Genomic DNA, 23,377 nt, shown 5'->3' on the forward strand with positions numbered 1-23,377 from the left:
GAAGAGAAAGGAAACTGTTGTCGTGTTTTTCCCCCAAATCTTTTCCATGGTAGCTACACCATATTAATCACACACACACACACACACACACACACACACACACACACACACACACACACACACACACACAAATCTTTCTTTTTGTTTCTTTCCCATGGTAGCTGTATTGCACAAACTACAAATAGAAGAGAAAAGAATCTGAGTCTGTTAAAAATCTTTTCAAATCTTTTCTATCATAGCTACTGTATGAATCCATCTAATATTCATAAAAAGTAACTGCAATGTAATTTTAAAAAAAAATGTATTCCCAACTATTTTTCTTCATTCAGCCAAAAAATACAGTAACCTAAGGGGCCTTGTCACTACGAGTTGCTAGATGAATAGGGACAAACACTTAGGTCAAGAGTAATTTTCCACTGAATGAAGAAAATATTTTGGATATAACATGAGTATACCTCTTCAAGTAAAATTTATGTAAATTTATAAAAAATAATGGTGATTTGGAACGTTTCGATTCATCTTTTGAGCACCGCAGAACCAGTGACATAGACACAGGTTGTCATGATGTAGAATGACCAGAGTATATAACCCATATTTTCAGTTCAAAGAAATAACTTGGCTTGTGCATGGTAGAATAAAATTACACTTAGACTAAAGGTATCTTGAACAGCTATTATTGTACACATGGAATGTTTATTTGGTATAATTAGTGTAATTATTAAATGTGCAAAGTTGTTATTATCATTTCAAAAGTAAAACAAGACAGTTCCGTTTAAGTCAAGTAATGAAACTTTGTGTTTTAATTTTCGTATATGCAGGCATATTGGGCATGTACATGAATCATTGAATGTGTAACAGTGGTTTAATACAGCACACAAACTTGACCTTCCGTGATTCATCGGATGGGATTGGCATTGTGGGGGTGGGATGTAGAACTATGTACCTCAAAACACATATGTATAGGATTGAGAACAGAAAAGGTATGCCTTATTTACCAATGTTAATAGCCGTCTCTTGCTTGTCTCCTGTAAGAACCCATATTTTGATATCTGCTTTGGCGAGTGTTTCAATAGTCTCTGGAACACCCTGGGTAAAACAAACAAAAACATTGAAAATGACAAGGTCATCTAATTATCATTCAGTCAACTGAAAACACACATCTCTTTGGACTGGTTTGAGATGAGATACACTGCATTGTTACACATGTTCAATCACATTTCACAATACAGTACTATAGCGCCCTCAACGACAGACCTCAAACCTGTCTGTGTGGGTGATCTACCAATCACAGCATACTGTACTGCTCCAATACAACTAGTGTATATGACAATGGCCATGTCCTGAACATACATTTTCCCTTTCAATCGACACAAATTATTCTACACTTTTGTGAAGCAAGGATTAAAACAACACTTCTGTTATACCCACCCACTGCAGTTTGTCTTCAATAGCTGTAGCACCTAACAGGTGTAGATTTTTCTCAATCAATTCAGCAGCCTCATCTAGTTTAGTATCTCTATTCTGTAATGATGTGCTAGCTTTGTAATAAGTCTCACTCCATTCCTAGGGAAAGAAAACAACAACACGTCATTTCAAATCTGACTTTGCAATACTCTGAACACTCTATTCCCTCACAGGAGAACGCCACTCCAAGAAATAAATTTATTTTTTTCTACAAACATGGGTTCAGGAGAGTCATTTCATGATTTCACATCACATAATTTGCCAAGTTGCTAAGAAAGATCAAATTGAAACTCCTTTTCACTTGTATTGCTCTTTGAGTGAAACACCATCATGCAGTTTAGCAAATATCAATCTTTATATTCAATGCACACTAAATATTCATGACTATTTATCTGGCGATAATAAGCATGCATAAGTCATGAATATTCAGTGTTCATCTAATACATATTATCCGATCTAATTTTTACAATACTCCTCTGATAAGATAGCACTTATGCGAGAACGTGGTACTGTACGGGCCTTTAGTAACAAATTGCTTCTGTAGTGAAAAGTTGCTTCACTGCAAAGCACTGAATTCATACAACTAGTATAACACAATACCCAAATGTAGTTTGATGTTAGATACATATAAATCAACCTACCTCGTACTCTTGTTTACTGATATCTCTAACAGCAAAACAAAGTGTTCTCAGACCTGTGGGAAGGTGTAAATACAGAGACCATTATAAACAGCGCCCTCTATCATTGTCCTTATTCATGAACACATGTACTCACAACACAAAATGGACTACTTAAAATTTGAATGTTAAGTTTTATACACAATAACAGATGTGATGTGAACTAACACAACACTAGATGGTGGCATTTATTTTTGAAAAGCATAAACCTCATCACTTAGGTCACTACACATTCCTATCCCATATAGATTTACCATGTTTACCATTTACCATTAAATTTACGAGACAACTCACCTTCTTTAGCAAGATCAGATAAATGTTGAAGAGTGACATCTCTGTGTGGTTCTTGATCAGCCAAACGTTCATATATAACTGTATCCTAAAATAACAAAGAAAAAAACATAAAATCATCATTTCTAAATAACTCAAACCAAGACTACCTAAATACTTTCTTTACAGAGTGTAGTAACAATGCTGAAAGTTGATAAAAAGTCTGTGTCTAACTATGATAATTGGTTAGTAGATATGAAAAACAAAGTGCTGCATCTCCATTTCTACTTCCTTCATTAAACTCTGATATAAAGTAAAACAAAAAGAGATACTTACAGCTCCTTTACAGAACAGTACAATCTTGCCTTCTGGAGTTCTCACTATAACAGACATTCTTTTACGGTAGCTGCATAGGTAAAAGTTAAAGTTCAGTATGTTGGTATTGTTGAAAGCGTAATTTTTTGTTATCTTTAAACACTTTTTTTTTACAAAAACTTTCATCATATATGCTCGCTCGCTCGCTCACTCACTCACTCACTCACTCACTCACTCACTCACTCACTCACTCACTCACTCACTCACTCACTCACTCACTCACTCACTCACTCACTCACTCACTCTCTCACTCTCTCTCTCTCTCTCTCTCTCTCTCTCTCTCTCTCTCTCTCTCCAATTTATCCCAAATTTTTGACATTTTGACACCTTACACTTGATTATGATAAACTTTAGGAGTACTGTTTTGTACTTCTAACTTATATCTTTACACACACAGAGAATGATAGCTAAATTAGAGACATTACCTGTTAAACTCTAAGACATTTAATACTTCATATTTCTCTTCCTGTCCCATCTACAATGGAGCAAGAATACATAGATGATTAACAAAAACTTTTAGAAGATATCAAAAAATATCAATTCATAGAAACCTCAGCACAGAAGAAAAAAAATTATAACTTACTGCTTCAATCAGCAGGTATTCTGGTGTTCGGACACTGAAAACAAAACCCAGCTTCTTAGCAGCTCTCACCAAAGCAGCTTCATCTGTAAATAGTAATTAGGATACAACAAGATACCTTGCTTTAATAGTAACCTTGCAACATTCCAATATCTGTGGGGTCAGCTATTTTTCTCCCATTACCTAATAAACAACCTCTGTCTACTTTATTGTATGAACTGTAAAATTTTCTTTTATATGGTAATAAAATCTCTATATAAGTTGAACTAACGTCTCAATAGTCAATCAATATCTGGGGGTCATAAACAGAAGTCAAGAACAAGACACTTGGTGGCTGAGTGCATTTTCAAACTATACTCCCATATAAACTTAGGAATATTATACAACTAGGGATAATTAAAAGGCAAGCATCAAAACTAAACACTTCCTAGAACAAATTGAAGACACATCTGTTCAAATAAGCATTCAGTATGGATTGACCTAGTCTGTAAGGTATGCCGTGATTGGGCGCCCTCACACATCGGTTAACGCCTCTCATAGAGAGAGGAGGCTGGTGAGGGTGGAGTGACACGACGTCTCTTACAGTCTAGAATTGACCGTTTTGGCACCATTGAACAGATGTGTGGTTTTGGAGTCTGGCACTACAGAAATTCTTTTGGATTGATTGGTTGGTTGGTTGGTTGATTGGTTGGTTGGTTGATTGGTTGGTTGGATGGTTGGTTGGTTGATTGATTGGTTGGTTAGTTGGTTGGTTGGTTGATTGATTGATTGATTGATTGATTGATTGATTGATTGATTGATCGAATGACCATTTTAACTTTCAATGTCAACAGCTTCATCTTCATGAGAGTATAAAGCATCTATACCCACTGAAGGTGACTGAAGCTCATAAGCCTTCTCACAAAGAAAATCATTGGGGGAGTAGAGGACCCTTTCTACACAGGTAATAATTTTCATGTAACTTACCAGGTGAAGCAGCTTGGTAATTTACAATACTAGGATCTGTTCTATCTTTCTCTGGTACAACTGTATGACATACAGCCAGCATAGTTAGAAATGCACGTATCTCCTGGGCAGTCTCCTGTAAATGGACAATATCAGTGTTACTAATATTATCATATACCCAGTATCTCTTCCTAGTATGTAATTCAATGGCGAGCAAGTACGCACCGAACCCATGTAATAATTTTAATAATAATTTTCAGTATCTGTCCCTGGCACACTTTACCCAAATATGGTAAGTGACATGTTTCTCAAGATCTGTTTGCTTTATAGTGATTCATTTTTTAAAAAAAAATCTTTTAAATGACATTTTTGCATATAAAATAATGTTGAACTATCAATTTAATATGTGACTATGTCATTCAAATGACATTTCCATATCACTACATAGGGTATGCGATAAAATCTTTATGAGTTTTGCAGACCTCAGTAATACGGCCTCCACTGTACAACCTCGGTCTGCAAAAAACATAATCTTTATCCAGGCCGTAAAGATTACTATCATAGCCATACTATGTACAACGATTTCAGACTTTAACTTACATGATTTTGGTGTAGATTTTCTATGAGTCGAGGATCACTGAATGTCTCTTCGCTTTCACCATTATTTCTGTACATAGCAAAGAAAAAGTCAGATGAAAATATTGATTTCTCTGTCCATAAAATTGTATATATCATGAAAATAGCATTTTCCTTTGAGATGAATGATGCCAACATTTCATACATATGTAATTGGATGTCAGTTTACATTTACAGGCATTGCAGTAATGTCCCTGGACAGCAACTTACCGAAGTTGCCAGCTAATTAGTGCAGAATATTGAGAGTTCAACTGTAAGTATTTTGAAAACTGACAGTATGATGGGACACAACATAACATGATGTATGATGTGACATGAAGTGAACATTATAGCATGACATAACAAATGCAACAAACTCTTAACTCGTTAACTGAAATAGAACTTTGCTCCCAAGGCAGGTCATAGAAATTGCAATCATGTAATTTCTTGGTTAACACAATGACTTCTAGATACACTCCATGCACCATACATGCATTATTATTATACATGTAGTAGGTACATGTGAGAAAAAAGTTTCGTTTCTGTTGAAACTTGGTAAAATAATGTTACATGATCTCTAGTTCATCCACAATATTGATGGGTTTGAACCATCAACTACAGTGAATAATAGTGTTGGAAGATCTAGTACAAATCTAGCACAATGCAGTACTCACTAGAGCCTAGTAAGAAGACATACTGTAACAATATTGTTACAAGTACTGCAGTAATTGCATTAACATGCTATGTTCCAAGTAATCTCAACTTACCCGTACACTATCCCAGCCACAGTACATTTCTTGAACTCCATGACATTTCTGGTCAAAGTGCCAGTTTTGTCTGAAAAAATGTACTTGATTTGTCCTAGTTCTTCATTGAGATTGGAGGTTCTAGCCACGGCTGGTGTGTTACTATCTGCATGGTACATATCAATATCCTACAGGTAAAACAAATGGAACAGTTTCTGTATAAAGTTAATTTGTTTTGGGGGTGTAATTCTTGCAGCATTCTACCTAAATTTAAAGCATGCTTAACCATCATTTGCAATTGACTGAGTCATGTAACTAAGGTATAACTTCTATATGATCTGATGAAGTACTTTTTTATACATACATACTGTATATACAAAATTTTCCAGGAAATACTTGCTATGTAGTCAACTGTTTTAACAATGCATGAAGACAATTGTAATGTTCTCTGTAGAACTTGGTTTGCATTGATATCAACATTATACTAGAAGAATAGTTTAATTAAGGTTATTATGTAAGTATTTTCACTTGAGTAAAAAGTTGATAAACTCAGCTTGTGCCATTTTAATGTCTTTTCGCTATAAAAAACTTTCATGAAGGGTTGTTAAAACTGAATTTGTAACTTACCCAGCCGATAAAGAAAGCCTGTATAAACTTGACTACTTCTATCGTCACTGGCAAACTGATTGGAATTAGGTTATTGTACAGGATAATAAATGTCAGGAAAGTCATGAAAAAATTACCACTTTTGTTGTCTGTAAAGTAAAATGGGGAAAATAACAATTAGAGAAATGAAATGTGAAATGACATCATGACACAAGTGACATGACTTGACAAGAGATGACCTCTGTGTGACCTGACCTGACTTGACATGACATGGAATGACCCCCGAACTCTGATATATTGTGAGTTGGGTAAAAGCAAGTCATAAGACACCACTTTGCAAATCTCACTGTTCACACGCAGAAATAATGTTAGCCGTAAGTACAATTCCACCCTTTTTCCCACTTCCGTTTAAATATTATCTCTATGGGCTTCATGCATGTACAGTGAGTTCCATAATACGCCTAGTCAAAGTAAATCTCTGTCACACCATACCTTTTGCTTATTTTGTGAGATATCCTTGTATAAATATTTTTTTGATTGGTGAATGATGTTAATACTTCAAATTTGGAGGACTGATTCTCACAAATACTAAATTGATGCATGCACTACTTGTATGTTACCCAGTTGACCGAGAAAAGAGTAACAATTATTGCAACTGAATGTGAGTGAATTTTTTGTTTGGTTTGCATGTTTAACAGAAGGCACAGAATACTTGACAGATGCACCATATGGGATACAAAGAGAATGGCTATAAACATATAGGTAGTCTGCACTTCTAAATGAAATCATTATGTTTTACAGTCAAAATTATAATCATATTTTTTACGACAAAATCATACCAAATTTTGTAATTTAATAACAATAATATGACAGAACCCCATGACACATGAGTGCTAGTGTGGTGTACTCGGAGTATTTGCACAAATGCTTGTAGTGTTCTCTGCTCCTGCACTTTCACGAGCGTAGCAGAGAAAACTGTAAGCATGAGTGCAAATACCCCCCCCCCCCCCATCCCCCGAGTACCCACACTGGCACTCACATGTAGCATGGGGTTGTTTTCACTACATATGTTTATCTGAAATGGCAAATTTCCATACAAATCATAAAAATCATACATGTGATTTCGTGTCTAGCATACGATCGTATCCTCATTTGCATGCAGGTATGCAATAATGTGTTCAGTATTGCACTGCAGTGCAAATACCACTAGCATGTGTGTGCACCAGTGTAAGTAATCTCTGGTACATAAGTAATAATATTGATAATATCTGATCTTACTTCAAGTGTCACCATGTGTCATTCTTATCTATACATGTCTTACTGATCTTTCCTGCCAATTTATACAGTACTCTGTCGAATGTATGAACTATTCAATAATTTCCATATTTTGGTATTTCACTTCAAGTTTAGTATCAACTACTCACCTGGCAAGTACCAATGTGACCCTGTATGATTACCATCCCATATTTCTGATGCAATAGTACTAAGTAGTGACAATGACATCAATAATATCAACATGTATAAAATCTGTAAGAAATAATGAACATACACAAACATCAAATATCATGACAACAATAAGATCAACATGTGATTGTATAAAATCTGTACAAATAACAACATATACACACATCAACTAATCAACTATCATAACAACAATAATATGACCATGTATAAAATCTGTAGAAATAACCACATATACACATCAACTATCATGACATCAATAATATAAGACTGTAGTGATGTCATCGGTCCATCAGCCTCCCCTGATTTGAGGAAAGGGAGATTAGACTGCGCCCACAACGGTTGACCTGTCAGTCTACAATAACATCAACATGTATAAAATCTGTAAAAATACATATATCACTGTGGTGGTGATTTAATTCCATATCTTGATTGTAGTGATGATCTGGTGAAGCCATAGCATGACTATAGCATCAGTCATTGAATTGCAACCACTGAGTGCGCCCTCAACTTAGGTTGAGGAATGTGCTCATTGGGTGCCCACAGACTGAGGCTCTACTTACTATAGTAATGCATAGATGTATATCATGCTCTGTACAATACAATTCACTGGTCTCTGTGTGACCTATCAGTTCATGTGAGACCACAAGTAACTAGCAATCGCCATCTTGGATATGCCATTATATTGATTACCATGGCAACATCCTTTATGGTATTTTGGTCGTCAGTCATCTCAGCTAATGAGACCACTAGATGTGACTACTAGTTACCTGCATACATATGAATTGTACGCAGGGACCAAAAATGACAACAGTCCTTATTTGTACATTACAACATAGCCCAGACAGTCCCTGTGTTTGTATTTTGTGCCTGCTTGACAGTACAGCTGGTGTGCATAGCTGTTCCAATAATTGTAAAGTCCCCCTGTGCTTGATCACTTGGAGCTCTATATTGATAAATATTTAATGACTGGATTCGTAGGGGGTAAATGTGATTAATGTATCAACTGATGCTTCCTTGCAATTACTAGGGCGTGTTTAATGTGTGTGGTTTTAGTTTTCAAACTTGGCATGTTATATCAATCACACTCATTTTTCAATTCACCAGACATCCTCTATGGTATATTGTGACATCCATCTATATCTCCTACAAAGAAAACATCTAAACATGACATTTTCAGTTCTCATATTCACTCTACTACAGCTACTGCTACTACTACTGCTACTATTACTATTCCTAGCTGCTACTACTATTGCTGCTACTACTTCTACTGCTACGCTGTGCCTTTAAACTCCAGACAACCAGTTTCTTACCTGTTTGTTAGTCATTACTTCCATAGTGGACCGCTTCAGAGGTGCTGATGTGGAGTTCTATGCAAGTAAAATAGAGGATTATATGTAACATATGAGTACCCGTCACTTTCACCTTAAAAACTGAGATAGAGAGAGAACGAGAGAAAGCAGGACAGGCAGACAGACAGACAGACAGACAGACAGACAGACAGAGACAGACAGACAGACAGAAACAGACAGACAGACAGACAGACAGACAGACAGACAGACAGACAGACAGAAACAGACACACACACTGGAGAAACAGAAAGATAAAGAGATGCAGAGAGAGATATATGCAGATACAGATACAGATACAGATACAGATACAGATACAGATACAGATACAGATACAGATACAGATACAGAGAGTCAGGCAGTGTTTATGAGATGGTGGTGAAACCAGTGAGTACTCCAGAATAGATTTTCTAAAGAAGGAGTCATGCACTGCCTACACACCATGACATCCAAGACCAATGTTTGGCTTACCATCATAAGTTTAGTTTCATGTCCTGTGTAGATGACAGCTCCAAACACCCACTGTGTGTTCTTCAACTGAGCTCCACGGAGTAAAATCTGATCTGGTCCTAGAGGATTAGCCCTTTGAAAAAAGAGAATGTCAAATACATCAGTGTGCAAATGTAGCAATGTAAAGTTCATGCAATGTGCTACTGAAATTCAGCAATTCAGTAATTTATGATATTGTAGTATTTATAAATTATGCATTTTAATCCTGTTTTGCTCAACTTGTTGGTTTTTGTGTATAAACAAATACCCCTTGGTAGACTTTGGAATGTGTTCAAATCACTTTATTTTATCCATAGCATGTATTTGTTTATTAAGTTGTTGCATGTTGTTGTTGTTGTTGTTGTTGTTTGTTTGGTTTGTTTTTTGGAATATTTATTACAACTTTCCAAAGAAATAAAATCAATTTGTTGCATATTGTTAATATATGGCACACAATGAATCAATGAACCATTGCATTTTGGTAAGTACAATAAGACACAAATTTTGCTAAAATGACAAGTGTTAGAGACACAACTTACATTTTAGAACTGCCACGTAGTCTTATATTACCAACAAACTCATAGAGATGTCTATTAGGCCCTTCACACTCAATACGGCCCTCCATAGCTGCTACGTCTTCATGTGAAAGAAGACCTGCTGTCTGTGGTAAACCCTGACGTAGTTTCAGGTTAGTTTCACCATCCAGATTGGAAGTCTCTAAGTAACACATCCCTTGGGGTTCACTGAGAACAAAATGAAAATTAAATAATAACGAAAAATTGTAAGTTTTTATAGATCCTTTTCACACTGCGCTCAAAGTGTTTTAGAAAGACTAACACTGGCATGGACCTATAGTAGCACAACAACCCTTTCCATATAAAATCCTCACTACCTTGGGAGGGCACAATCCCTGTTGTCCTAGAAATCCATATGATTTTTCACATTGCAACCTCTATCCTACAAGGTCCCCAATTATACGGCTGGGTTGAGTGGGGCACATTCATGGTTCAAATCTTGCCCAGGCAAATTCGCTATTTAGAAACTGAACTGTCAGGTAGCAAGGCTTGAATACAGTACTAGATACTAAACAATGATATGGTATTATGATTCATAGGAATACTGTAATCAATGGTGTTAAAATTATAAACTTCATTTATTGACTTTGCCTACATAAAACTAATTGTACATTATCACTTCTGGAATGTCTAAGTGATCTTAAGTTTTTGCTGATATTATCTTCTGTCTCAGAAATCATCTCTGCAATTTGCATATTTCTGACTTTCTTATCTGAACTTCGACCGAATACAACTCTACCCTGATGCTTCAAAGAACTTTAACAGAATACTTCCCATGGCAAATATGCTATCTACTACTAGATGAAATTGTTTTATAAATCCAAAATCCAAAATCCAAAATAAATACCCAATCCTGATCCATATGGCCAATTTAATAGCTTACCTTGATGACAGTAGAACTAAGTCAGCAGGAAACTCCTGATCATTCACAACTTTCACAATGTCTCCTACTTGCACCTGTAAAATTATCATCATAGAAGTGCAAATATACATTGAAAATATACATCATATCTTTCATGGCAATATATTGATCAGTTTTGGTTTTAAGTATTAACTATTTTAACAATGGAAACAGTTAGTGTCTATTTTGTTTGGTCAATATTTACAATAACATCAAATTGTTATGTACACAAAATCTTGTACTTTTTTTGTGTGAAATTTGCTGCTTGTATATTAATGTAAATACTTAAAGAACCACATGTCATGCGAGTGCTGATGTGGGTACTTACTAACTTAGGGGTATTTTCACTCATGCTTGCAATGTTTTCTACTGCATTATGTTACTTCAGTGCTTCAATCATATAAGTACAGTTGCAGAGAACACAAGTACACATGCAAATACCCACAGTATATTACACTACACTCACATGTCATGGGGGACTGTAAATAAATAGTCTTACATTTCTGTACAACACATGGTTTTCATATTTGTTTACACACTTTCAGAACTATTTGTTTGGTGTAAATCAAAAAGAGACATGTAAATGGGTCTTACCTCTCTCCATTTTAGTGTAACCCATCTACCTCCACGTAAAACTGTACAAATGTAAAAAAAAAAAAAAAAACCACAAAGGTTAGACTACTATATCAGTTGGTATGCTGAATTTTTGAGTAAATTAACTGGTACGATCATTTTTTATATTCAGTAAAGATAATTTAAAAGAAGGTATTTCTGAAAATGTGACGATAGGTAACTTTGAAATCATATTATTTTCTATTGTTTTAAAATGATGAATTTGCAGAATTTCATAGCCAAACAATGAACTATGTGTGTGTGTTTTATTTCATGAATTGTGAACTAATGTTTGCATTCCACAAAGACAGTTTGGAGAACTGCTATCTCACATCTCATACCTGATATTTTTCTCTTGTTTGTTTCATCATCTGCTAAATGACGTTTCTGTTTGGAAAAAGAAACAAGAAGTAATTTAATACATGAATAGATAAACAAAGTTGATACACAAGTTCCTCATTTCACATATTCTCCAGTCTATGGTGATAACAAGTGCAAAACATAGCTAACACTCCTAAAGACTTTGACAAGTACTAAAGCTATTCCCTAAACATGGACCCTGGACCCCACACTCTTGGTGTATCAAGTCGATGGCAAGGTTTTTAAAACAGCGCCCTCTTGTGGCAAGTATTGCATATGCTAAGAAGGTCATGTCAAAACCTTCTGACTATGAATCATAGAATGGAAGTATTCTCACTATGTGTTGTCAATAACATGAGCAGTTCAATTTCCTTGAATTCTAAAAGTTAACAAACTTTTCGACTGCAAGAAAAGTAAAAATAAATGCATGTATGACTAATATTTGATGTTACAAATTTGTCATAGTAATACATGTAACTGCAAGAGAGCAGTCGTGTAATTACATGCAGAAGCACTGCATCATTTCCTTGAAAGGTTGCATGTATTTTACAAGGGTCAATAAATTAAGGAAAAAGTAGTGACATGTTACGAGCATTGGTCAATATTCAGTACACATACACTGTGCAGTTGGCTGATTGAAATCTAACTAGTTTACCCTAATATGACTTAGCTTGGATGCCAACGTGGTCTCTTAAACCACAGAGAGATCTGACAAATTCTGTAAGGATAGTTCTACCCTCATATATAATATGATGGAGCAAGTTATAAAAATATTACATTACTCATTCCCATCTTTATTATAAGCTTTGCCTTCATAACAAGTTAAATAATAATATTCAAATACCGTATTCACATATTGTATTACCTCATATGTTACCCTCATATTTGACTGAATGAGTTAAATTAAAATTTATTACTTCCAATCCACAAAATTAACCTGGTACTATCCAGTCACATGATTTGCATTAGAACTGCAAATATTATACATGCCACATCCAGTGTGCCCTCTAATGATAGCCAAATTTTGTTGTTGTTGCAAGTCAAAATGAGAAAAATTGGCATTTCTTGTGAGTCACCACATAGTAAGAGATAGGGGAACACTAAATTTTGGTGCGTCACAAGAAATTGTGTGCGTCAGTGGTGCATTAAATTGGCTTAGAGGGCACACTGGCCACATCACAACTGTAATAATGAATAATACGACAGCCTGTGAACCCCACGCATGATGTGCAAGTGCGGCATACCTGAGGTATTTGCATGAGTGCTTGCAGTGTTCACTGTTGCAGTACTTTTATGAGCATAGTGAGTGAAAGTACAGCAGAAAACACTGCAAGCATAGGTGCAAATACAATATACCTCTGAGTACCCACACTGGAACTCCAGTGGGCATGGGGTTCTGTTATTATTACATAATGTTTTATCTGAAACAACAAATTGACCTGAACAAATGATTACATAACCATTTGCATATCATTTGCATACATGGTGCAATTTTGTTTTTCGGTATTGCACTGTAGTGCAAATACCACTACTATATGCATATACCGGTGAACATAATCTCTGGTACACATGTAATATTTAATGTACTTACAAAGTCTTCAATAATTTCTTTGAAAGCTGACACCAATAATATAAATAGTAGTGGTACTAAAGTTGTATATCTACCAGTAGGAGAAACACGGGGAATTTGCTGCAAGATGAATAAAATAGAAAATTATTATGGATGACAGTGAAATCTATTAAAACAGTAATATAAGTTTTATTGAGATTTCAAACAATGTGTTTCCTGTGAAATTATAACTGCCGACATCAGACCATGGCCGAATGAAACCTGTTACAAACAGGGAAAGTAAACAAATGAATTGGATTAATAACACAAGATACAGCATGAGAGACAAGTCAAGTATTACATTCCATCATTTGATAAGAACATTTTTATGACCACTTTACATAATAGTTCACATTCACAGACAAATTTCCAATTCCCTTAGCATTTCATGTACACATAAAGAGGCCATAAAACTGTTCTTATCAAACCATGCAATGTAATATAAGTCTCTGCTGTTCTAACCTGTTATGTCAAGTGTGATTAATCCAATTCAGTTTACTTTCCCTGTCTGTAACAGGTTCCATCTGTCCATGGTCTGATGTCAGCAGTTGTAATTCTGTTGTCCTTCTAGTGGAAATGTAATCTCCATACATTCAATCAGTAACGACATTCATTTTCATTACTGAATTTCTAATCAAATCCAATATGTCAAATATGACTTTATTAATAATCATTCTGTTATTAATAATCAAACCACAAAATGCACTAAATTGTATTGGACAGTTTAAGTATCAAATATAGTTCACACAAAATTATTGCCAATTTTAATAAAGACATAATTGATAATCAAACATGACATTGCACAAATGCAATTTAGGGATCTCCAATCAAACATAGTGTGAACAAAAATACCGCCAACTTGAATTTAAGAATTTGTTGATAATCAAGCATGACATTACACAAATCTATAGACGATTTATGGATCTATAAAATCACACCAAAAATGGCTAATATGAGAAATTATTGATAAACCAAACAAATTTTAGAATATTAGCTCACATTTTAATAGTTTATACAAATAATTCCTTAACAGTATTCATTCTTTGGGTATAATAAAAGATTAAAATTCTTGGACGCATGTTGCATGGAAACTAAATATGAACAGGACTCAATGAAATAGACTGTAAGTGCTACATGATATGGCTGGCTGCTAGGTGCTTGGACAGCTCTAGGGACCACAGGTTGCATTGTGCCAAAAGTGTTGTTGAGGGCTTTGCACCAGAGATATTGTCAGCTTTTGTGCAGGAACCTTCCAAACACAGTTCTGAGGTCTTACTACATTGTACAAGACTAGTTGTATCAGTGTTTTATGAAAATCACTGCATGGGGTAGTCCATAAAATATGTGTCTGAACACCCTCACCCATCCGGCTGGCAACCAGAACATGACACGACATGACATACCTTACACTTTTTACAGCTAAAATGATGTTGGTTTGGTGTTTCATTCATGGGACATTAGGTTTTTTTACACAAAGATACACAAATTTCAACTCTATGCTAACAATAACAGAGACACAACACACACAGCAGGAGACTTTGCCCCCCCCCCCCTTCACATTTAATAGTGACAAACATTGCAATTCTTTCACAGTGCAGTAACAATTAACAGGCTTCTATTGAAAACATTACACATGGACTTGATGATTAATGGCTTCAATTACTAATTTCTAACTGATAATCAACATATCAACTTGACTACTTCTACATCCCCAGTGTACACAGCACCTAATTGTTGGGTGGGGTTTTTTTGCATTAGAAGTTGTCTGAGTGTGTGTAAAAAATGCCATGTTACGTGAGTTAAACACTAGTCTAGTTCCTGACGACCGTGTTCCAATTTTACACTACGTCAAAACAACACCAAACACCAAACCAACAGTCAGTTAAGTAGTCATTTTAGCTGTAAGCCCTGTGGAGTACATTCTTAAAGTTAATCTGACTTTTCAATGTTTGACAATCAACAGGATACATCATCATATACAAACAAACTTGTCTGCTCTCACTTTCAAAGACAACACTGATGTCATTGTTTACATTTAACAAATACCAAATTCATGATGCTGGTAGTTTAGTACACTGCATTTCTATAAAGCCAGTAATTGATTACCCTCATAATTCACCCCATAACAATTACAAATACAGAAAAGGTTTTATGATGCAAAAGCGAACAGTACATCCCATATCCCTTTTTACGGTATTTTGCTGGTATACATGTACATATACCAGTATGTATAGGCTGACTTTATGTAGTGGTTCTCAGGATATCGCTGACATTTTTTTTTCGGGGTGGGGTGGTTATCATTCAAGCTGGCATTACTGCTAGTATACTATTTCAAATGATGGGGGCCATCTGATTAAAGCTTAATGCATGGTTATTTTGAAATGAAATAAACTTTGGAGTTCACCATCTTGTTTTCTAGGAAACTGACAATACATAGTATTTTTTATTTCCCATAGTATTCGGTGGCCATATTGGATTCTAAAATGGCTTCATTTTGATAACACTTTGCCCTCTAGTTCAAAAATTTGTATGGTGACCCCTGATTTTTTTTTTTTTGATTTCAACAGAGAATGGGTTTGAGTTTTCCTGAACCAATAAGTAACAGTGAAACTTTGATTTTTAAATTCTGAGGTGCATACAAAACATGTACTAGTATGAAAGGTATTAGATTGTATGGCCCAACCTGGACACAGCACAGGATATATGGAATGTACAGAATGACATTCACACAGGATAGTTGCTAGGAGCACTCCTGATTTTGTAAGGTTCTCAGGTAATATATTTATACAGAGGCTGTAACACTCTGAATTTCAATGAATGTAGTATACAAATGTGGTATTGAGGGAAGGGGGAGGGGGGGGGGGGTAGGAAGTGGGGCAGAATGAATGTTTGTAGTGAATTGGGAGAATAGACTGAATTTCAACAAATTTAGTGTTGAGGGCCAGGTAGGGGTATGTTTTGCAGTGACTTGGGGAGTAGACAAAGATGGAATTTATGACAATGTAATACTGCTGTGTTTGTGATGTGTAATCGACTCTACATGCACACTTGACAAATTTACATATCGTCTTGACAACATGGTAAGTGATGCAGAACACCTTATATAATTAATAACCCCTGGATTTGAACACTCTCCATCTTCTAGTTTTGTTGATAATAGCAATACTGACATCTGAAGGACTTAGGGCCAAGATTTTCTATCACAAGAATTCTTGTAATTGAGGGTACTCGTCTGGCATTAGCTGACACTCATGTTATTAATATTAGCCTGTTCCTATACTCGAGTCTGTAACCCTATTGTCAATATGTTTACATGTTTTGTATGTGTTCATGATATGATATTTATATATCGGACCCTGTACTATGTATGTAATGTGTACTCTTTGCTTTTGCTGATAGGCTCCACGTATTCAGTATATTCAAACTACAACAATGTTCCCTCAATTAAAAACAATGTTTTCATTGCCCATCAAAATGATAAAACACTGGATTTTCTTGTCATTATATGTAGTAAATGAAATAGGGAAACACCAAGTTCTGGTTTGTCATAAGACACTGCTTTGTCAGTGGCATGTCATATTGGCTTTCTGGAGAGCACGCTGCTAACTAGATGCATATATTTATACTTATGCCATGCAAGAGCCTCAGTTGAATGAAAAAAATATGGAATATATACTCTGGTCATCATATGTCATCACAGCGTGTGTCTACGCCACTGGTTCTGCTGTGTTTGAAATATGAGTCAAAGTGTAAAAATTACCGTCACTGGTATAACTATGTTATTCTCCAATATTTGTCTTCATTCAGCCAGAAAATACTCATGACCTAAGGGTTGTCACTACTTGTCTAGCGACTTATAGTTACAAAGACTCCTTAGGTCACTCATACTTTCCTTGGCTGAATGAAGAAAAATATTGGGAATAACATCTAATGATAGATCGATAAAATTTACAATTGAATTCAGAAATGTGTATAATTTTAAATGACTAATCAAATTATGTCCATAATAATTAAAAAGCGTATTTTAATAAATATTCCCTTCATTCTAATAATATATATACAGATTGGTAACACATTTTTTTTCCAAAGCTTGTGACAAAGTACATGTACATTACAATACATGATAACATATTTTCCTTTCCCTTTACATAAAAAATTTGACATTAATTCATAACAAGGTCTAGTCTGAATAATCACATGTATTGTGTCAGATTTTAACTACATTTCAATATTCATTAGTCAAGTCAGCATACATCATACTAGGTGATTCATCATCCCAACACACGGATCACCCGTTTTCCACTTTCAGAATTCTAATTCATTAGGGACATAGTCAGCTGTTGTGAGATCTTTATGTCTCTGCCAAGTCTTCATGTCAGCTGTACATACATTTACTGTACCAAAAATACCATTAATTGTAATGATAAATAGATGTGGATGCTTACATCATGTTTGTGATGTTAAAATGCTCAGTAAACACACATCTTGGTCAGCATTACAACAAGTTGTATCAGGAAGACAATCATCATTACCTGAATTGATTGATAATGTGTTCATATAATCATATTACACAACAACCCATAACACCAAAGTATAGCATTTCCACTGTAGTATACACCAGACTTGCTCATAGTGTCCATATCAATAGTATACTAGCAGTAACACCAGAAAGTTTGGTAATTCGACAAAGCCTGTTGACCTGAACAAGCGAAGAACCTTTGATCTTCAATACAAGAACTAATTAGTATGTATTACTGACTTGATGAATATGGCTGTGGCAGAATTAAGTTTATGGATGATTATAAATACTGTTTTGATTGCTTTTATAAGCTTAATGTGCCACTGGGTCTTTGTAACCTAGTTAGTATGTAAAAAGTGTTTTCAGCTAATGAATAGCTGACTGATTTATGTGATTTATAGCATCACAACCATACTAATACCGTCATGCATGAGCCAAGTTGAGCAAAAAATATGGAATATATACTCTGGTCATTCATACGTCATGACAACGCATGTCTATGTCATAACAATGCATGTATGTCTATGTCACTAGATCTGCTGTGTTCGATATATGAGTCAAAACATTCAAAATTGTCGTTACTTTCCACGATTTTTCTTTGATATTACTGGCACTGGTATGATTATGTTATTCTCCATATTTTTCTTCATTCAGCTGGAAAATACTCGTGACCTTAAAGGGTTGTCACTACTCATCTAGCGACTGGTAGTGACAAAGACTCCTTAGGTCACTCGTAGTTTCCTTGTCTGAATGAAGACAAATATTGGGGAATAACATCTAATGATTATATGTATCGAATGATGCTCATCACATTCTCAGATGGTGAGCCAATAACACACATTGAAAATTTAATGCAGCTATGTTCATTTCAACAACTAATTCCACAAAGAAATGAATTCACCCGAGGGAAAGCTTTCCAAGAATAAATTTGTATCAATATATGGTACATAAAATCTTGTATTGAATCAGTCTAGACGTTATCCATGGCTACGAAAAGAGATCTCCAAAGTGATAGATAGCCTCTAGACTATGGTAGTACCGAGTTGTCCATTGGACATAACGAAGGATGCACCACAGCTAGATTTTCAAAAACAAATTTATAGTCTAAATATGTTGTGTGAAAGTTTGTACTGAGTCCTTCACCAAGGGGCTACCATTATTTATTGTAAATACATGTAACTCTTGACATACATATATATAAAATTTAAAATTTTATATTGACCTATTATTAGTATTAAAAATAAATAAATTGACAAATTATTATATTCTCCACTTCACACGTTGATCCTTAAAATTGTTTTCTATTTTTTCAAAATATAGATTTAAAATTAGTGCAAATGTCGGCAAATATTCACATCACTGGTCTTTTAATTTGTATGGTTTTATTGTTATTAGACTCAGAGTGTATATCATACTGTTTCTACAATGATATCCCAGGGATATTACACCTGCGATCTACGAAAAACAAATTATCCACTGTAAAATAATACATACAGCATACATAATTTACTGAAATCAGTCACTCATATATGGCTATCAATTTAATAGAATGATGACGTTTTTCGATGTACCTGAAAACTGTCAAAAATGTAAATTTATAATCCCTTTTTCTTTGTTGCCATGGCAACACATCTAATCTCGTATATCGCAGTTGGTAACACATTCATCGTTTACAAATAAATCTAACTGGTGATTAGATGTATTCTGACATCATTAGATGTATTAGATGTATCATTAATGCAATATCTGCTTTTATTCGTATCTTTTCTTCCTTTTTTTTTCAAGTGTATATTAATCACTATCACAAAATAAAATATCTGGGGGTCAACATACAGATTTTTTATGTGTGTAAAACACTGACAAGCAGGAAATGCAATGAGTAATACCATAGCTCCCTTTGTGGGTGATGACTAGGTGATATCTATTAGACCACTCCATCCTCACATCCTATTTTCACATATACACCCACATTCTCACTCAAACCAGGTCAGAGTAGTCCCACCATGACACCACATTCAAAATTCCGAAACATCAAATGTCATATTTGTGGAAACTCTATTACAAGATACGAGCTATCCATTTTTTTCTACAAAAATCTCACTAAAATCTTATGCCTTTTACTATTACTAAAAATAAGTTCTCGATTAGTTTGTCTGAAAATAATCTGTCGGCAGTGTTACATGTAAGACACTTCCTGTAGTTCTTTATTTACTTTTAACAGTGGTTTTAACAATCAAGTAAATTATGCCAATATGAGATCATTTCTTGTATGTCTGTGGTTCACCTTTATTTGCTATTGCTTACTTGAGTCATACACAGGAGATATACACAGGCAAAACAGATTGGAGTATTTTCTGAAGTGTACCTCACCCAAATATATGATTTTTTGAGATTATCTGGGTCACCACTGCTGAGGTATTTGACTGTTCTTACCTGAGTTTATAGTGTTAAACACAGGAAAAACAGATTGTTTAATTCTGAAGTGTACCTCACTCAATTATTTTTTTTTTGAGATCATATGGTTCACCACTGTCGAGGTACATGGTATTTGACTATTCTTACCTGAGTTAGTGTTATACACAGGAAAAACAGATTTTTTCTGAAGTGTATCTCACCCAAATTATACGATGTTGTGAGATTTGAAATTGTATGTTCACTGCTGCCGAGGTATTTGACAGTTCTTACCTGAGTCAGTGTTATACACAGGAAAAACAGATTGGAATATTTTCTGAACTGTTCAAATAGAAACTTAGGGAAGAATGTCAGGAGGTTGTACTTGGCAGTGCTGAGGATAGAAAGAAAAAAACATGGCGTAAGTATTAATTGGGGAAACTGTAAAGTAAAGTTTAGGCTAGTAATCAAATTGGCACTTGTAAATCATTCTATAATTGCCATTTTAGTGAATACACCTACCAATATACTGATAGCAGTGAGGATATAGTGTTACACAAGAGATTTTACTATCCTAACAATACTGCATCTACTAGTTAGCTAAGTTAATTACATGTAAAGTAATACAAAGTTAAAATGATAATGCGCACATTATACAAATTTACAACAATTTGACAAATATATATAATATAATGATGTTTTGACACAAATCTGGCTTTTATGTACAAAAGTTAGTCCAACTCATGTGGTGACTTGTGTTCGAAAAAATAGATTTTCAATGGAATTGTATACAATGTAAATGAAGTTTAAGTAGTCTAGTTCCTGACGACCGTATTCTGATTTTTACACTACATTATCTTCGTAATGTATGTATGAAGATAATGTAGTGTAAAATCGGAATACGGTCGTCAGGAACTAGGCTATACATCAAGTGACATGATGAACAGATTGATAAATTTTATCACTGGGAAAAAAGTGTTTCAATTGAATTGTAATATACACAAAGTATTAAAGTGACATTATAAATCTCAACACTGGAAAAAAAAAAGGTTTTCAATTGAATTTTATACAATGTGAATAGATTTATAGATAATGGAAAGCACATAGAATTTTGAAAGACCTGGTTGTTCTTTGTCCTCATATTGTCTACGTTTGTACAAAACACAGAATGATAAAATATAAGTACATGCAAAACTTGAATATGTCTACATGATTGGCTATTATGATGGTTACACTCAATACTGACAGAACCCCATGACATGACATGACATGACATGCTAGTGTGGCGTACTTGAGATATTTGCATGAGTGCTTGCAGTGTTCTCTGTGACTGTACTTTCTAGACTGTAGCAAGTGAAAGTGCAGCAGAAAACACTGCAAGAATACATGCAAATTCCTGAGTACCCACACAGGAAATCATGCAGAATGTAGTTATATTATTGTTATTACATATTAATCATGTTTATATGAAATAGCAAATTTCTGTAAAAAAACGAGACTGTGTGATCACACACTTTTGTGTACAATGAATTACTGCATACTCGTTTGCATGTCATTTACATACAGGTAAGCAAAATGTTTTCATTCTGCACTGCAGTGCAAATACCACTAGTATGTAAACACACCAGTGCAAGTAATCTCCTGTACACAACAGAGTAGTGTTAATACAAGTGTTTTGTGCATTGTCTGCTGATTTCCATGAGGCAACACTGGACCACTGCTAGGGCAACATGAATGTGAAACTAGAACCAATTTGGTGTTTCTTGGCAATCACAAGATATTTATGTGATACGTGTGAAATCATTTATTGACTCTCCAGAACCCAAAGTTTACAAAAATTTCTTTATTTCCTGGAGTAGTAAATTAAAGCATAGACCTTCGTGTAGGGTCTACTGATGATTAAAGCTTGGGACAATAACTGTCAAGATCATGACATCTTTGTGGTGTGTCACAATTAAAAGAAAAATTCTGAATGCGTGATTGTTTTGTATGAGTCATGAATATTTATGTTCAGCTATTACATACTAGTAAGCAAGTCCATGGCAAGGACTTCCACTGAACAAGGAATAAGGAACAAGTTTCAGTTACGTGTTCCTGGGGAATCATTGATGTATTAAAAATCATGAAAGAAATCTCCCGAACAAAAACTAATTTACAAAAATGCCTTCCTGCAGTGACATTTACCCTTTAGGCTATAGTAAATTTATTTAAAACAAGAGAAAATACTGATTAAGATGTCAATACCTTTATCATATGTCCCATTTGCTTGAGTTCTAAAATTATGCTCAATGCATACAATACTATTTAAATTTGCATACAAGAGTATCTATTTTGCATACAAAACTATAAAAATTTGCATACAGAACTATCTCTAAATTTGCATGCAATATTATCTGAATTTGCATACAAAATCATCTAAATTTGCATACTAATCTAATTTCTGCCAAGTTTAGATATGCATTGTAGCTCCACTCACCTGACCGAATTTGACACATATTTGACAGACTGTGGGCGATAATTAAGATATATGGACCTGACTTCTGCTACTTCAGCCTGCTCAGTAGCTCCTGAACCTGTTTCATCTTGATGTGGTTGATGCTGACCTGCTGTGAAATAATGACAAGTAAATTGTAATCCACTCAGCTGTGAAATAAAGTGACAGTCTGTCTATGCTAGGGAGTGAGCATGTTTTGATAGCAGGCAATTCATTCTCATTTACATGTAGTATGATGTACACGTATCTTCAGTACAGCTGACGTCAAATCAAAGAAGTCAAATAAATATTTGTCTGTAGTGCATTTCATTTTTCAGTTTGATTTCTTTATCACTGTTC

General features: G+C 34.8%; 1 protein-coding gene across 3 annotated transcripts in view; it reads right to left on the minus strand.

Annotated features, from left to right (window-relative positions):
- LOC144439491 (putative phospholipid-transporting ATPase IA) overlaps positions 1-23,377 on the minus strand; it is a 64,485-nt gene that overhangs the window by 29,941 nt on the left and 11,167 nt on the right. For all 3 annotated transcript variants that reach the window (XR_013481105.1, XR_013481104.1, XM_078128787.1), the window contains exons 2-22: positions 23,021-23,150; positions 20,839-20,938; positions 13,617-13,715; positions 12,007-12,052; positions 11,648-11,688; positions 11,036-11,109; positions 10,117-10,320; positions 9,560-9,671; positions 9,053-9,109; positions 7,703-7,805; positions 6,300-6,427; positions 5,694-5,860; positions 4,912-4,978; positions 4,333-4,447; positions 3,370-3,452; positions 3,212-3,261; positions 2,748-2,817; positions 2,436-2,520; positions 2,106-2,158; positions 1,429-1,563; positions 996-1,086 (exon numbers count right to left, since the gene is read on the minus strand). Coding sequence is in view for 1 of the 3 variants with exons in the window: in XM_078128787.1 (XP_077984913.1) it covers positions 996-1,086; positions 1,429-1,563; positions 2,106-2,158; positions 2,436-2,520; positions 2,748-2,817; positions 3,212-3,261; positions 3,370-3,452; positions 4,333-4,447; positions 4,912-4,978; positions 5,694-5,860; positions 6,300-6,427; positions 7,703-7,805; positions 9,053-9,109; positions 9,560-9,671; positions 10,117-10,320; positions 11,036-11,109; positions 11,648-11,688; positions 12,007-12,052; positions 13,617-13,715; positions 20,839-20,938; positions 23,021-23,150 (2,010 nt within the window). In the remaining 2 variants the exon portion in view is untranslated. The remainder of the gene's footprint in view (positions 1-995; positions 1,087-1,428; positions 1,564-2,105; positions 2,159-2,435; positions 2,521-2,747; positions 2,818-3,211; positions 3,262-3,369; positions 3,453-4,332; positions 4,448-4,911; positions 4,979-5,693; positions 5,861-6,299; positions 6,428-7,702; positions 7,806-9,052; positions 9,110-9,559; positions 9,672-10,116; positions 10,321-11,035; positions 11,110-11,647; positions 11,689-12,006; positions 12,053-13,616; positions 13,716-20,838; positions 20,939-23,020; positions 23,151-23,377) is intronic.

The sequence above is a fragment of the Glandiceps talaboti genome, chromosome 8 (genome assembly GCF_964340395.1).
Source record: "Glandiceps talaboti chromosome 8, keGlaTala1.1, whole genome shotgun sequence".
NCBI lineage: Eukaryota > Metazoa > Hemichordata > Enteropneusta > Spengelidae > Glandiceps > Glandiceps talaboti.